This window comes from Rhinopithecus roxellana, chromosome 8 (genome assembly GCF_007565055.1).
Source record: "Rhinopithecus roxellana isolate Shanxi Qingling chromosome 8, ASM756505v1, whole genome shotgun sequence".
NCBI lineage: Eukaryota > Metazoa > Chordata > Mammalia > Primates > Cercopithecidae > Rhinopithecus > Rhinopithecus roxellana.
The window spans coordinates 541,352-557,073 of record NC_044556.1 but is presented as its reverse complement, the minus strand read 5'-3'; the positions used below and the strand labels follow the sequence as shown (position 1 = coordinate 557,073).

Genomic DNA, 15,722 nt, shown 5'->3' with positions numbered 1-15,722 from the left:
CAAACATTCTAGTTTGCTTCTCTAGAGTTTCGGTCACATTTCTATCCTAAGCAAAGACTATATAATTACCGAGTTGCAAAAATCATCTTTCCAAACGCCAAAACGGAGATAGGAGGGAAAATAAAAGATGTGAGAGGCAGGCATCCTGGGTAAACCACTCTGATATTGCAGGGTTGGGATTCCCAGGGTACTGTGATGGCTAACTGGAACAGAATACAGGTATTTCTCCAAAGCCCGAGAGTTCATAAAAGCAAATTAGATATGCTTCAATGGATTAATCAAGGGCCACCAGTTGCATTACCGACTACTAACTTCGCAGAAATGAAACACGGTACCCTGGGTCAAGGGTCAGTGAGACTGGTTTTCGTAACATTCCAGGCAATAAACAGGCATGCTCATTCACTGATAAATGTTGACAATGACAGGTAGTGACTGTTGATAAGGTTTGATTGCCATTCAGAAAGTCTGTTTGACCTCTGTCCAAGTAACCACGGCCTTACCTCTCCCTTTTGAGCTTATCACAATTGGTGACTGTACACTTGTTTCATAGACTTCCCCACTAGACTGTGAGCTCCATATGGCTGGGTCCCAGGTCGGTTTCACCACCAGGGTCTCTCGCCTAACTCGGCCCACGGGAGGCGGTTTTCAACTGCTCCTGGCTCCATAGCTCAGCCTGGCAGCGGCAACTGGGTGTCCTGATTTGGTCGGCCCCGCCTCCCAGGGCCTTACTTCCGGGATGCTTCAGGCGGGAGCAAGAAACATGGTCACATACAACGTAATGCGCCTGCGCACAGTCCGTCCTGCGCCTGCGCATTCCTGAGAGCGCCTCCCGGACCGGACATAACGGTCCCCGCGCGGCTCCCCGAACCGGAAGTGGAGGTGAGCTGTCGCGGGCGGCGCCCGGCCTTGCTCAACGCCTGGCAGTCCCCACAGTCGCTGCCGCTGCCGAGGCCTCCTGCAGCCACCATGTCCGCCAGCGCCGTCTACGTGCTGGACCTGAAGGGCAAGGTACCGAGGGCTCCCCACCCTCCCTGTTGCCAGGCAACCGGCGGGGGCCTCCGCCCGCGGGGACCCACCCTGTTGCTAGGTAACCGGCTTATGAGCCCCACCCTGGTGTGAGGCAAAGAGGCCGGTAGACCTCATCTGAGAGCCCCACCCTATTTCTGGGTAACCGGGCAGGGGTCTTAAGTGGGTAATCCCCGCCCTGTTGCTAGGTAACGCGGTGGGCTGCAGCCACCGCTTTGCCAGGTGACTGACTGCACCGCCCTCTGCTACCCGGCACCGGGGCCAGGGGCTCTGGACTCGGTGGAGGACCCAGAAGGGGGGTCGCAGCCGGCCTCGGAGCCAGGCAGGGCGTCCAGGGGCTGCGCGACCCTTGGCCGGGGGTGGCGAGGCGTGGCGGGGACTGGGTGCTCTCGAGCCAGTCCCGCCCTCTCAGGGCGTTGCAGCTTCTGTTTATCGTGCACTTTCTCTCAGTAGGAATCTTTCCACGTTCATTGCGATAGTGAGTTACGAGGGTTAGGTGAGGTGGATGGTGATCACGAGTACCATTTTATAGAGGGAGAAACTGAGGCACGGAGAGGTGAAGTAACCTGACCAAGGTCACAATGGTCACGGAGAAGTAGGAAGTCTAGGAGTCCGATCCAGAAACATTTGTTTATTTAGCTGATATCTGGGGAGCTCCTACTAATGCCAGGCAGGATAGTAAGCCTGGGGTCGATTTGTGTTTAGCAAAAAACAGTCCCCCCCTTTTTTTTTTCTTTTTGAGATAGTGTCATGCTCAGTCGTCCAGTCTGGAGTGCAGTGATGCAATCTCCACTCACTGCAACCTCTGCCTTCTGGGTTCAAGCAATTCTCCTGCCTCAGCCTCCCAAGTAGCTGGCATTACAGGCACCCGCCACCACGCCCAGCTAAATTTTGCATTTTTAGTAGAGACGGAGTTTCACCATGTTGACCAGGCTGGTCTCGAACTCTTGACCTCAAGTGATCCAGCTGTCTCAGCCTCCCAAAGTGCTAGGATTACAGGCGTGAGTCACTGTGCCAGGGCTCAACAATCTGTGTTCTTATGATGTTCACAGGCTGATTGGGGAGGTGGATACCGATCTCCAAAAACACAAATAAATGTCATTTGCAGTGGTGGGACAGGGCGGATGTGTTATACAGACAGTCAGCCTCAGCCCGGGGATGAGAAAGGGTTTCCCTAAGGAGGGGTGACAAATGGACCTGAGATACCAGGGAGCTGGACATAAACTAGAACCCGGGCATCTTCCCCAGAGGATCTGAGAAAACTTAAAGAAGGGATTGTCCCCGCCTTTTAGAAATGGTCCTCTGCCTTCTCCCAAGTCCATCCCAGGTGCAAGGCAAGTGGCTGCCTGGCCTGTTGCATGTAGAAGCAACAAGCACTGGTCCAACAATGTTAAACCCAACGTTGATCAGTGAGAGAAACAAACGTGGGTGTCAGGTCCTAGGTGAGGCGGGCAGGGGTGAGCCCTAAAGCAGCTGAGAGTGAAGAGGTGAAGTGGCTGCCCCTTCCTGCCCCACCCCACCCCCACACTTTCCTAAAGTCCCTTGAGTGGGTGCCTGCCCTGGAAGCCAACCAAAGCCAATAACTGGTGAGATCCAGTGCTGGGTTTCCTTCCCCCACCTTCTTGGAAGCAGGGAAGACACCCATCTTAGAGCATGCCAGGGGCTGGGTGTGTGCAGTGTACCCTGAGTCCTGGTGGCATGAGCCTTGCTTCCGCCCTGGCCACTGCCTCCCCAGAAGTGCCAGCAGGCTGCCTGTCTTGGCTGGCTTATTCCTTCAGCAAACATTTCATGAGCACCTAGGATGCACCCTGTCCTGTGCCAGGCATAGGGTGTCCATTGGCACTGTGGCTGTGGTGTTAGGGCTGAGCTCAAAACCCATCTCTGCTGCTCAGCTGTGTGACCTGGGACAGGCACCTTCTCTCTGAGCCTCGCTTTCCTCACCGGTCAAAAGAGGCTTGCATAGAGTTATTGTGCAGATTTGCTGAGCAGATGCGTGAGACAGGCTCAGCACCACCCATGGTCCATGTTAGCTTTCCCAGGCCTCTTGGTCTAGCAGGGGAGTCCCCTAGAAGCAGAGACATTACCACACAGTTGGATCCAGGCAGCCACAGGGGCAGGAACAAGGTCCCAAGTCCTGCAGTTGCTCAACCTCGTCTTTAGCCAGTGGAAGGTGGAGGTGGTTATGAAAGGCTCCCTGGAAGAGGGCAACGCCGGAAGTGTGTTTGGAAGGTGATCAGGCACTATCAGGTGGAAAAGAGGTATTGCAAGGGGCAGCCTGCTGGGGTTGCCGAACCAGAAGTCCTGGCTAATGCTGAGATGGGAGAGAGGGACCAAGGGGACCACTTCATTTCCAACAAGGAGCCACCGTGAGGAGACCATAGCCCAGAGAGGCATGATGAGACCTGCCTTTCAGAAAGCTCCCCAAGGCAGCCATGGGCTTCCCTCCCTCCCTCTGCAACCATGATGCCCTTTCTTATTCCACAACCCACGGACCTCCTGTTTCCAAAGTCAGCCTCGTGAGCCCACTGCATTTAATAAAAAATAAAGCACACTGAGGAATTCATGGCCACGTGTCTGGTCACCGAGGACACCGGCGTGGCCACACTGGGCTGGAAGGAAGCTCTCCTAGTAGGGAGCTTCTCCGCTTTATCTAGCTGGCTTCTTACACCACTAACCACCTCCTCTTCAGCGCTCCCTTCCGCCTCCGGGAGGCCGCGCTCTGGGGGGTTTCCTCCTGTTTCTCGCACTGCCTGCTCTCCTCCTTTTCTGCCCTCCTCAGGGCTGTGGAGCGGCTCGGGCCCACGCGTGCCTCCCCATGCTGTCACTCTTCCCAGGTGGGCTTCGACTCATGTCCATGGGCCGGTGACTCTTGACTTTGTCCACAGCACTTCTCTGGAGATCCACTGGCCTCTGGGACACTGGGAAGGTCCCGCCACCACCACAAATTCAGCATTTCTCTAAATGCATTTCCTGTACCTGCTCTCTCTCCATCTCAGTGATGCCATCACCCATTCAGCCATCTGCACTGGAGACCTGGACATTATCCTCGCTTCCTTTTTCTCCTCACCCCCGTATTCACTCCACAAATGTTTACTGAGCACCTACTATGGGCCAGGCCCCGTTCTGGGTGCTGGAACACAGCTGTGAATGAGACAGGAGTCATCACTGTTCTCAGGGGATGTCAGACAATAGATGAGGATACAAATAAATGTACAGCACAGCAGGTGATAGGGATAAAGCAGGGGTCAGGGTGCAGAGGGATGGGACATGATCTCAGAGCAAGCAGGAAGGACTTTTTTTTTTTTTTTTTTTTTTTTTGAGACAGAGTTATGTTCTATCACCCAGGCTGGAGTGCAATGGCACAACCTCAGCTCACTGCAACCTCTGCCTCCTGGGTTCAAGTGATTCTCCTGCCTTAGCCTCCCAAGTAGCTGGGGTTACAGTCATGTACCACCATACCTGGCTAATTTTGTATTTTTAATAGAGATGGGGTTTCACCATATTGATCAGGCTGGTCTGAAACTCCTGACCTCGTGATCCGCCCACCTCGGCCTCCCAAAGTGCTGGGATTACAGGCGTGAGCCACTGCGCCCAGCTGGGAGGACTCTTAGAGGAGGTATCATTTGAGCTGAGGCTTGAGAAATGAGAAGAGCCAGGTCAGGGCAAAGGCCCAAGGTGGGAACAGATGTGGATCACTCAGAGACCAGCTAAGGGGCCAGGCTGGAGGGGAATGAACCAGGGCAGCGCAGGCAGAGAGGCGTCAGAGAGGCTGTGAGGAGCCAGACCATACCAGTCCTTGGGAGCCACAGGGACGGACTCGGGCTTTGTTCTCAGTGCCGGGGAGGCTGGGGTAGGTGGCAGTTCAACAGTGGGAGAGAGACTCCATCTGGCTTCTGTGTAGGAAAAGCCCCGTCACCCTTTGTGAGGAAGGACCTAGGGGGTCAAGAGTGACAGCGGGGGGGGGGGGGAGGGGCTGGTCCCTTAACACGTCATCACCTGCCTCCAATCAGTCCCACAGGCCACGAAGGAGATACTAGGAAAGGAAAGTGCCACCCTCCACCACCCCCAGTCTCTCCTTAAGAGAATAAAGGCAGTGTGTGATGAAATGCCAAGTTCTGAGGCAGTTGGTTCCCAGGATGGTCAGCACTGCAATGGCCTTCTCAGCGCGTTGCTGAGTCCTGCAGCTGGCTGTCCTGCAGGCCACAAGAGCTGCAGCTGCTCCAGGCAGCATCTCCAACCGCAGCCGTGCCCAGGCTAGCAAAACTTCCGACCTCCTTTTTTTCTTTAATGAGATGTAATTTGCATTAATAACCTGCACTTATCTAAAGTGTACAATTTGATGAGCTCAGTCATGTGGGAAGCCATAACTACACATTCCATCGCGCCCAAAAGCTTCCTCACGCCCTTTTGCTGTCCAGCCCCATCCCTAGGCAGCCACCGATGTGTTTTTCATCACCATTTTCTAGGCTTTTATACACGTGCAGTCATACAGGATGAGCGCTCATCTGTCTGGTTTCTCTCAGCCAGCACAGTGATTCTGATGCGCCCGTATATCGGGAGTCCAATCCCTTTCGTTGCTGAGGCGTGCTTCTCATGGTGTGCACGGACAGTTTGTTTCTAGTTCACCTGCTGAAGGACATCGGCATTGTTTCTAGTCTGGGTCTGTTTCAGTTAAAGCTGCTGTTAACATTCTCGTGCTAGTCTTTGTGCAGACATGTGGTTTCATTTCTCTTGGGTAAATACCAGAGAGAGGAATGACTGGATGGTATGGTAACACTGGGTTTCACTTTTTTTTTTTTTTTTTTTTTTTGAGACGGAGTCTCGCTCTGTCTCCCGGGCTGGAGTGCAGTGGCCGGATCTCAGCTCACTGCAAGCTCCGCCTCCCGGGTTTACGCCATTCTCCTGCCTCAGCCTCCCGAGTAGCTGGGACTACAGGCGCCCGCCATCTCGCCCGGCTAATTTTTTGTATTTTTTTAGTAGAGACGGGGTTTCACCGTGTTAGCCAGGATGGTCTCGATCTCCTGACCTCGTGATCCGCCCGTCTCGGCCTCCCAAAGTGCTGGGATTACAGGCTTGAGCCACCGCGCCCGGCCACAGGTTTCACTTTTTGAGAAACTGCCAGACTACACCAAAATAGCTGTCCCATTTTCCTTTCCTATCAGCAGTGGACAGGGTTTCTGGATGCTGTATATCCTGACCCACAGGCTATGAAAGAGAGAGACCAGGAAGAGGGCTTCTTCTCTTCAGGCCACCGGTAGACTTCAGTCAATACGAATCTTCAGCGGGAGTGGGCGCCCTGACACAGGCGGGAGAACAGGGTGTGTTGGCCCAGCAAAGGCTCTGAGAAGGTCTGCGCTGAGAGCTTGTGAGGCATTACTTAACCTGATGTCTTTGAATGATTCGGTCCTGGACCTTTGCCGCAGATTTCCCCTCTACCCTCACCCTGCAAAGAACTGCAGTGGCCCCTGTGGACGGTCACACTGGGAGATGCTCTTCTCCAGGAATTCCCTGGGGGATGGAGATCAGAACGGCGTCCAGTCCTGCTCTTTTGCGGATAGGGGCCATGACCGGAGTCCCCATAGGGAAGCAGGCTGGTGCATCTCACCCCCTGCCCCAAGCCCCTGGATTGTAGAACTGAAAATGCAAGCATCGTTCCTCTTCCTTCCCCACCCCAGGTGCTCATCTGCCGGAACTACCGTGGCGACGTGGACATGTCGGAGGTGGAGCACTTCATGCCCATCCTGATGGAGAAGGAGGAGGAGGGGATGCTGTCGCCCATCCTGGCCCACGGGGGGGTCCGTTTCATGTGGATCAAACACAACAACCTGTATCGTATCCCTTTACTGAGGCAGCTCCCAGGAGACTCCTGTGTCGGTGTTGGTGTGTGTGCACATCCACACGCCTTCAACCAGGACTGGTTTGTGCACAGCGGGAGCATTGGACACAGCTAAGCCCTCCCGGAGCTCCCTGCTGCCTGCAGAGACAGACAGAGAATGCACGATGACATGCGTGATGGGTGTGGGGAGAGGAGCAGGTGTGACTTGAACTCCTTTGGCCCAGGGGCCCAGGAAGGGAAGTGACACCCTGGAGGAAGCCTGCAGGGAGGCCTGGCTTCTGCCAGCTGGAGGGGCAGGCAGGCACTAGGCGTGGGTGAAGGCTCTGCAGGGGAAAGGCTCATTCCAGCAGCTGCAGTTGGGGTGGCTGGAGCCTTCGAGAGGGGGTGTGTGGCAGCAGTGAGGCTGGAGTGGTCAACGGGGTCTGGGGTCTCAAAGAACATCATCTGAAATGTGACAGGAAGTCTTTGGAGGCTTTTAGATGTGCATCTTCTGGAGGTTGGCTGCTGAGTGGGGCAAGACTGTGGGGACAGGAGAGGACATGGGTAGGTGAGGAGTAGGCTGGGGCCATCGTGCAGGTCGGAGGGGAAGTGGCCTGGACCACGGAGGGGTGGTAGGGTACAGAGAAGGGGAGAGACTCCTCACAGTCCTGCCCAGATCTCAGAGCCCCCCACCCTTCCTGTCCTTGGGCCCATGGGGAGACTTGGCCAAGCCAGTTTCTATCCAGGAGGTCTAACTGGCCACCCCACGGCTTTGGGCAGACCTGCAGGCCCATCTCAGTACCCACACTACTGTGGAAGGGCCTGCTTTGAAGCCCACAGCCTAGTTTGAGCCCCAGCTCCAGCAGTTCGTGGAGGTGAATCCCTCACCTTCCCACAGTTCGGTGGGAACAACGACCCCTCGCTGCAGGACCATTCGGGTCAGTTGAGCTGACTTGTGCACATTGCTCCCAGCAGACATGGGCTCTCTGCCCTTTCCTGTGTTCTTGGAGACACTTGGGGCCTTGCCAGTACAGTGTGGCCAATGGGCCAGAACCTCCCCGGGAGCCCTTTGGAAATGCAGAATCTAGGGCTCCACCCAGCCCTGCCCTGTCAGAATCTGCATTGTAGGAAGATCTGTTCCTGGTGACTCGTGTGCACATTCCCATGTGGGCCGTGCTGGTCCAGGGCTCCCTGTGGTGTGCCTCTGTGTATATTTCACCTGGGTCTGGAAGGCCCTGAGAATAGCTCTGAAGATGATCTTAGGTGGCTTTTAACCCAGGGAGCTGACAGTCCTCTGAAGCTGCCCAGGTATTGAGAGGAGGGTGAGGTGGCTGTGGTCCGAGCTCAGCAGGAGCCATCAGATCAGTTTCTGGTTGGGCCCCCACATTTCACACCTGGGCATCTAGGGAAGAAGCAGGGAGGGCTCACCCCTCTGGCTGAGTGGACATCCTTTCACCCCCAGCCGAGACAGTTCTCAGCAAGGCCGTGGCTGAGAGGCACCCACTGCCCCTGCTTGTAAAGCATCTGGGGAGGGCACGTTGCCAGGCAGCAGGAGGGAGGCCAGCGCTCGTTTGACTGGGCCAGCGTCCCTTTCCTGGGGCCCTGTGCTGTGCTGGGGTGAGGCGGGAAGAGAGAGGATGCAGGCCCCACCCTCCCTCCTAGAGCTCACCGCTGGGCAGACAAGCCAGGCGGCACAGACATGCTGTGAACAGGGATGTCCAGGGTGCAGTGCGTGGGCCTACAGAGGAAGAACCAGCCTTCTCTGGGGGCCCATTAGGGAAAAAGGAACAGGAAGCGCCCAGCACACACTGACGCTGGGAGGCAGGGGCTGGCTCCCGTGGTAGAAGGGAGCATCTGTGCCAGACATCTCACATACATTGCCTTGGTGAGTTCATTCACAGGCCCCCATTACACAGGAGAGAAATATTGAGGTTTCTCTAGAAAGGTTTATTTCATGGGCCAAGGCTTATGTTTCCAAAGACAGGAAGGGCTGAAGCCAGAATTGGCCCTGGCTACTTCCCGCAGAGTCTGGCCAGGGGACCCTGGACCTCATCAGGGTCATGACGAGGTGTCAGCTTTGGAGGAGCAGGGCCAGTGTGTCCTGCTTTCTGCTCCTGGAATGAGCCTCATTCCCTCCCTGCTCAGAGCAACTCCTCACCCAGCCACTGGGACAGGTGCCCTGTGCCACCTGCCATCCCTGTGATTCTCCATCTCAGTGAGTGCGCCCTGGGGCCTGGGAGCATGTCTTTCTGGTGACTCCTGTGTCCCAAGTGTAGCTTGGACCAGGAGCTTGGTAGCCTACCATAGGCCAAGTAAACGACTGGGAGTGGGGGTAGGGAAAGCTCTGAGGGTTGTAAGGGTTAGAAGGTCCCTCCATGAACTGGGATCTTCCAGGCAGCAGCCCCAGCCTCTGAATACTCCTTAACTCTGACCACCATGCAGTGGTTGCCACATCCAAGAAGAATGCATGCGTGTCACTGGTCTTCTCCTTCCTCTATAAGGTGGTGCAGGTGAGTCTCGCTCAGAGGGGCCGTGGGCTTGGGTGGCAGTTGTCTTGGCTCTGCTTGTGGACCTCCCCATACCTGGCCACCTTAGAGATAGCCATGGCCTCCCTAGGGAGTGCTGGGGCTGGAACCCCAGGAAGTGGCAAAGGGGAGCCCCAAACCCCCCCGCCATGCCTGTGGAATTCTGTAGCTCATGTTGCTCCCTGACCCTGGGGAAGAAAGGAAAGTGAACAGGAAAAGGTGGGGCTGAGCAGGGGTGCCCTGACCCTGGAAGGGACAAGCAAGTCCCCCAGCCAGCTTTGGAAGGATGTGGGGTGACCAGCTGATGGGGCTGGAATAACCAGCAGAGCTGCAGAGCTGAGCCAGCTCAGAATCTCCCAGGGGGCTCTCAAGGCACAGATGCCCGAGGCCCACCTTGGAGAGAGCTGACACGCCAGGCCCAGGCTGCCAGTGAGATGCAGACAGCAGCCAGGGCAGAGGTCCTGGGACAGGTGTGTATGTGGTACAGCTAGGGAGGCCAGCATGCTTGTGGCAGAGTATGAGGCTGAGGTCAGCTGAGAAGAGGGCAGATTATACAAGAGTGTGGATTTCACTCAACTTCTGATGAAAGGTAGTGGAGTGCTTTAAGCAGGAGACTGACGAGACATGGTTTGATCTAAAGCAGCCTCTCTGACTGCTGAGCAAAAGGAGGACTTGAAGGCAGCCTGGAGGCCAGTGAGGAGGCTGCTGCTGGCTTCCCGGAGAGGATGAACCTGGCTGAGGCGGGCTCTGGGGCTCAAGAAAGTGGGGAATAGGACCCAGGAGGCCTGTGCTGGGCCTGGGAAAGCTTTCATCCCTCACTGATGCCGCCTGTGTTGGGGAACAGGGGCAAGCCTGGGCGGCAAGGGCTTGGGGAAGGAGCTGAGGGTCACCTGGGAAGGCCCCATGTGCAGGCCAAGGGCTGCCTTCACTGGACCCGTGGTGCTGTCACAGGCGGGGCTGGGCTTGGCTGTGATACCTGTGGTTTCCAAGCAGAGGCCGGGCGATCACAGTCCTGAAGCACGTGGGGTCAGCAGATCAGAGGATGGGGGATGAGGGAAGGGGAAGGTCCTCACCCAAGGGTTGGGCAGTTCCTTTCTGCTTTAGTGACGCCCCTTCCTTCAGCATTCGTGCCTGCAAAAGTGCTTCTAACAGTCCCTCTTCTTTGGCGTCCCTTCCTTAACCTTCTGAGCTTTCCATTGAAATGGGGAAGATGGTAGCTCATCAGGTCCTCCCCTGAGTCACTCCAGACTCAGGAAGGGATGACAGTTACAGTCGCTCAGGAGGGGCTGCCTGCCTGGGAGTGTCTGGGCAGGGAAGAGAACGGGGACATCTGTAGCAGCTCTAGACTGGTCCCACCCCACAGCCAGCCACTGCTGTCCTCCTGCCCCATTACCTGGGTCCAGGGCCTGTAGCACGCCACCGAGCCTGGGAAGTGGGCTGTTGGTAGGACTTAGTGGGCAAATGAACGTGTGCAAGCGTTCATTCATTCCTCATCTGTCTGCTCAACGATCTGCCTCCCATCCCTCCCTCCCTCCCTCCCTCACCGCCACAGGTGTTTTCCGAGTACTTCAAGGAGCTGGAGGAGGAGAGCATCCGGGACAACTTTGTCATCATCTACGAGCTGCTGGACGAGCTCATGGACTTCGGCTACCCCCAGACCACCGACAGCAAGATCCTGCAGGAGTGAGTGGGCAGGGGTAGGGCCTGGGGCTAGGCCTGGGCAGTGTCATGACATCGATGTCATCAGGTGTGGAAACAGAAGGGGCAAATTTGTGTTCGTGTTGTCCCCCACCTGCCTTCCACCTCCAGCCGTATTCGGGTTTTTACTAAGTTGCTTAGTGGTTTTAATTTGTTTCCTCCTCTATACCCCCACGTAACAGTGCTTTTCCTGCTCCTCGTATTTACTCTCCATCCGCACGGATGCCCTCGGTCCCTTGCTACTAAGGTAGCTCCTTTGTTTTTACTGTCATAAAATGAGACTGTGATCAAAATCTCTCCTCTTTGGAACCCTGCCCTTCAGACAGTAAGCAATGTGAATTAAGTGCTTCCTGGGGGCCAGGCCCCAGCACTTCACATTCACTCGATTCATAGCCTCCTAGCCTCCCCATTTACTGTCTCCCCGTTTTACAGGGGGTCAAGCAAACAGACTCCCCGAGAAGCCTGTGTTCCTAACCACTGCACTTGCTGCTCCCTCAGCGGGGTGGGGTCACCAGGTTACGCTCCGAGGCGGCAGTTCCATCTGCATGCTCAGCGGGGATGGGAAGCAGCTCACACGCACTTTTTGTTTTCCTCTCCAACATGGTCTTCTTGGCCCCCCAAAATGAGCACTTTAGACTCTATAACTTGAGCATGTTGGCTTTTGGAAATTGTGAAGATTTTCCTGTATGAAGCAGCCCCAGGTGAAACCACAGGCTGCCTTTTCTGGAGCTGCTGAAATCCAGGGGCTGTTTTCAAGGTAGCTAGAAACTGCCCTGCACCCGCCCTGACCCTGCCGAAATGTCAGTGCCAGAAGCTTTGGCGTTGGTGCAGGTGCCACCTGCTTCATTCTGAGCATGTGGCCCCACAGGTACATCACTCAGGAAGGCCACAAGCTGGAAACAGGGGCCCCGCGGCCCCCAGCCACCGTCACCAACGCGGTGTCCTGGCGGTCCGAAGGCATCAAGTATCGGAAGAATGAGGTGTTCCTGGACGTCATTGAGTCTGTCAACCTCTTGGTAGGCCTCCTTTCTTTCCTTCTTCTGTGGGGTTTTATCTCCTCCATGATAGAAATAAACACAGCATTTTAAAACTGGCAAAGCCCCAAGAGCCATTCTGTGCGGTAACAAATAGTAGGATTCAGTTTGGGCCACTCATTGAAATGTGAATTTGTCGTATCTTTTTTTTGAGACTGAGTCTCATTCTGTTGCCCAGGCTGGAGTGCAGTGGCGCAATCTCGGCTCACTGCAACCTCCGCCTCCCAGGTTCAGGCGATTCTCCTGCCTCAGCCTCCTGATAGCCGGGATTACAGGCGCCCGCCACCATGCTCGGCTAAAGCTTGTTTTATCTTTATTAGCATTTATGCTGACTGAGAATCCATACATGCACATTATTTTTAAAAATTAGAAGCAGGGTATGAGGTTAGAAAGTGAAGGGCTCTTATCAGTCACCATGTACAGAAAAAAGAAAAAAAAAAAAGAAACCAAAGGGCTCCTATAATCAGAAAGATTAGGATTTATTCACCATCAGCCTCTCGGGCCTCATTCTGTAGATAGACAGAAACAAGTATGTTGGTTTTTCTATAAACCTGAGATCATAAGATGTGGTTCTCCTGCAACTTATTTTTTTGTTGTCGTTTGGGTTTTGATTTTGCGTTCAGTGTTACTGTTTTGTATATATTTGTTGTTGTTGTTTTTTGGTTTTTTTAATTATGAGGAAAGTTGACATTTTGAAAATGAATTTTAGCGCTTGTGCAGATTTGTGTACCCATCACCACACCCAAGACACAGAACCTCAAAACCTCCTCATGTTGCCCCTTCACAGCTCCACGCTCCCCTCTTGCCCATTTCCTGGCCGCCATCGATCTATTCTCCATCACTGGAGTCTTCATCGTGTTGTAATTGTCACACGAGCAGCATCATATGTCACTGTAGCTGTCTTTCTGAGATTGTCGTATGAATGGCGTCATACAGTCATGAGCTCTCAAGTCCAGCTTCTTTAACTCCTTCTAATTCTTGGCGATTCATCCAAATCCAATTGTTTTGTGTATCAAAAGTCTGTTCCCTTTTATATTTATTTGTATTTATTTTCTGTTCTGAACCACAGAAGGACATTTGGGTGGTTTTCCAATCTTTGGCAATTGTCAATAGAGTTGCTAGAAACATGTCGTGTCCAGGTTTATGTGTGGACATAAGTTTTCATCTCTCTAGGGTAAATACCCAGGAGTGGGATGGCTGGGTCACACGGTAAGTGTATGTTTACCTTTATAAGAAACTGCCAAACCATTGCCGTTTTGCATTCTCACCAGCAGCGGATGAGGGTTGTGATGACCCCACATCCTTGGTCAGTAGTTTTATTTTTGTCATCCTAATAGGTATGTAGTAGTATCTCAGCATAGTTGGGTGGTTTTTTTTTTTGAGATGCAGTCTCGCTCTCGTCGCCCAGGCTGCAGTGCAATGCTGCTATCTCTACTCACTGCAACCTCTGCCTCCCAGGCTCAAGCGATTCTCCTGCCTCAGCCTCCTGAGTAGCTGGGATTACAGGCGCCCACCACCAGGCCCGGCTCATTGTTGTATTTTTACTAGAGATGGGGTTTCACCATGTTGGCCAGGCTGGTTTCGAACTCCTGACCTCAGATGATCCACCTGCCTCCGCCTCCCAAAGTGCTGGGATTACAGGTATGAGCTACTGCGCCTGGCCTATTGCATTTTCTTAATGGCTACTAATGTTGAGCATTGCTTTACATGTTTCTTCGTCATCTATATATCCTCTTTGGAGAAGTGTCTCTGTGCATCTTTTTAGCATTTTAAAATTGGATTATTTTTGTATAGTTGAGCCTTGACAATTCTTTGTATGTCCAGATAGAAGTCCTCTGTCAGATAGGTGCTTTGCAAGTATTTTCTCCCAGTCTGTAGCTTATCTTTTTATTCTCTTAGTAGTGTTTTTGTTTTTGTTTTTTTTTAGCCAGAGTCTCACTTTGTAGCCCAAGCTGTAATACAAGTTGCATGATCTTGGCTCAGTGCAACCTCCGCCTCCCGGGTTCAAGTGATTCTCCAGCCTCAGCCTCCCAGGTAGCTGGGATTACAGGCGCATGCCACTGTGCCCAGCTAATTTTTGTATTTTTAGTAGAAACAGGGTTTTACCATGTTGGCCAGGGTGGTATCGAACTCCTGAGCTCAGGTGATCTGCCTGCCTCAGCCTCGCAAACTGTTGGGATTACAGGAGTCAGCCACCCTGCCTGGCCCCCAATACTATATTGAATATGAGTGGTAAGAGAGGGCATCTTTGTCTTATGCCGGTTTTCAAGGGGAATGCTTCCAGCTTTTGCCCATTCAGTATGATGTTGGCTGTGGATTTGTCGTAGATGGCTCTTATTATTTTAGGTATGTTCCTTCGAAACCTAGTTTGTTGGCTGGGCATGGTAGCTCACGCTATACTAAAAATAGGAAAATTAGCCAGGTGTGGTGATGTGTGCCTGTGATCCCAGCTACTCGGGTGGCTGAGGTGGGAGGATCACTTGAGCACCAGAGGCGGAGGTTGCAGTGAGTCCAGATTGTGCCACTGCACTTCAGCCTGGGCGACAGAGCAAGACCCTGTCTCCAAAAAAAAAACAAAAACAAAAACCCAAAAAACCCTAGTTTGTTGAGAGTTTTTAACATGAAGAGATGTTGAATTTTATCGAAAACCTTTTCGGCATCTATTGAGATGATCATGTAGTTTCTGCCTTTAGTTCAGTTTATGTGATGAATCATGTTTATTGATTTGCATATATTGAACCAACCTTGAATCCCAGAGATAAAAAAGCCTTCTTGTTTGTGGTGGATTAGCTTTTTGATGTACTGCTGGATTCAGTTTGCTAGTATTTTGTTGAGGATTTTTGCATCAATGTTCATAAAGGATATTGGCCTGAAGTTTTTTTGTTGTTGCATCTCTGCCAGGTTTTGATATCAGGATGATGCTGGCCTCACAGAATGAGTTGAGGAGGAGTCCCTCCTCCTCAATTTTTTTGTAATCATTTCAGCAGGAATGGTACCAGCTCTTCTTTGTACATCTGATAGAATTCAGCTGTGAATCCATCTGGTCCAGGGCTTTTTTTGGTGGGTAGGCTATTTATTACTAATTCAATTTTGGAGCTCATTATTGGTCTGTTCAGAGATTCAGTTTCTTCCTGGTTCCATCTTGAAAGGGTATATGTGTCCAGGAAATTATCCATTTCTTCTAGATTTTCTAGTTAGTGTGCATAGAAGTGTTAATAATAGTCTCTGAGGGTTATTTGTATTTCTGTGGGATCAATGGTAATATCCCCTTTTTCGTTTCTAATTGTATTTATTTGGATTTTTTTTGTTATTAGTCTAACTAGCAGCCTGTGTATCTTATTCATTCTTTTAAAACACCAGCTCCTGGCTTACTTGATGTTTTGAATGGTGTTTTTGTGTCTCAGTCCTCTTCAGTTCAGCTGTGATTTTGGTTATTTCTTGTCTTCTGCTAGCTTTAGAGGTGGAGGCTTTTGCTTCATGAGTTCTTTTAGTTGTGATGTTAGGTTGTTAATTTGAGATCTTTCCAACTTTTTGATGTGGGCATGTAGTGCTGTAAATTTCTCTTAACACTGCCTTAGCTGTGTCCCAGAGATTCTGGTCTGTTGTGTCTTTGTTCTCATTCAT

The 15,722-nt window shown here is 52.6% G+C and overlaps 1 protein-coding gene across 1 annotated transcript in view; it reads left to right on the top strand.

Annotated features, from left to right (window-relative positions):
- The first annotated feature begins 535 nt into the window (after window positions 1–535).
- The window catches only part of AP1M1 (adaptor related protein complex 1 subunit mu 1), a 38,249-nt gene continuing 23,062 nt past the window's right edge, over window positions 536–15,722 (top strand). Inside the window, exons 1-5 of the mRNA XM_010361495.2 lie at window positions 536–1,008; window positions 6,702–6,858; window positions 9,284–9,351; window positions 10,919–11,049; window positions 11,933–12,080. Coding sequence (XP_010359797.1) covers window positions 967–1,008; window positions 6,702–6,858; window positions 9,284–9,351; window positions 10,919–11,049; window positions 11,933–12,080 — 546 coding nt within the window. The 5' untranslated portion in view covers window positions 536–966. The remainder of the gene's footprint in view (window positions 1,009–6,701; window positions 6,859–9,283; window positions 9,352–10,918; window positions 11,050–11,932; window positions 12,081–15,722) is intronic.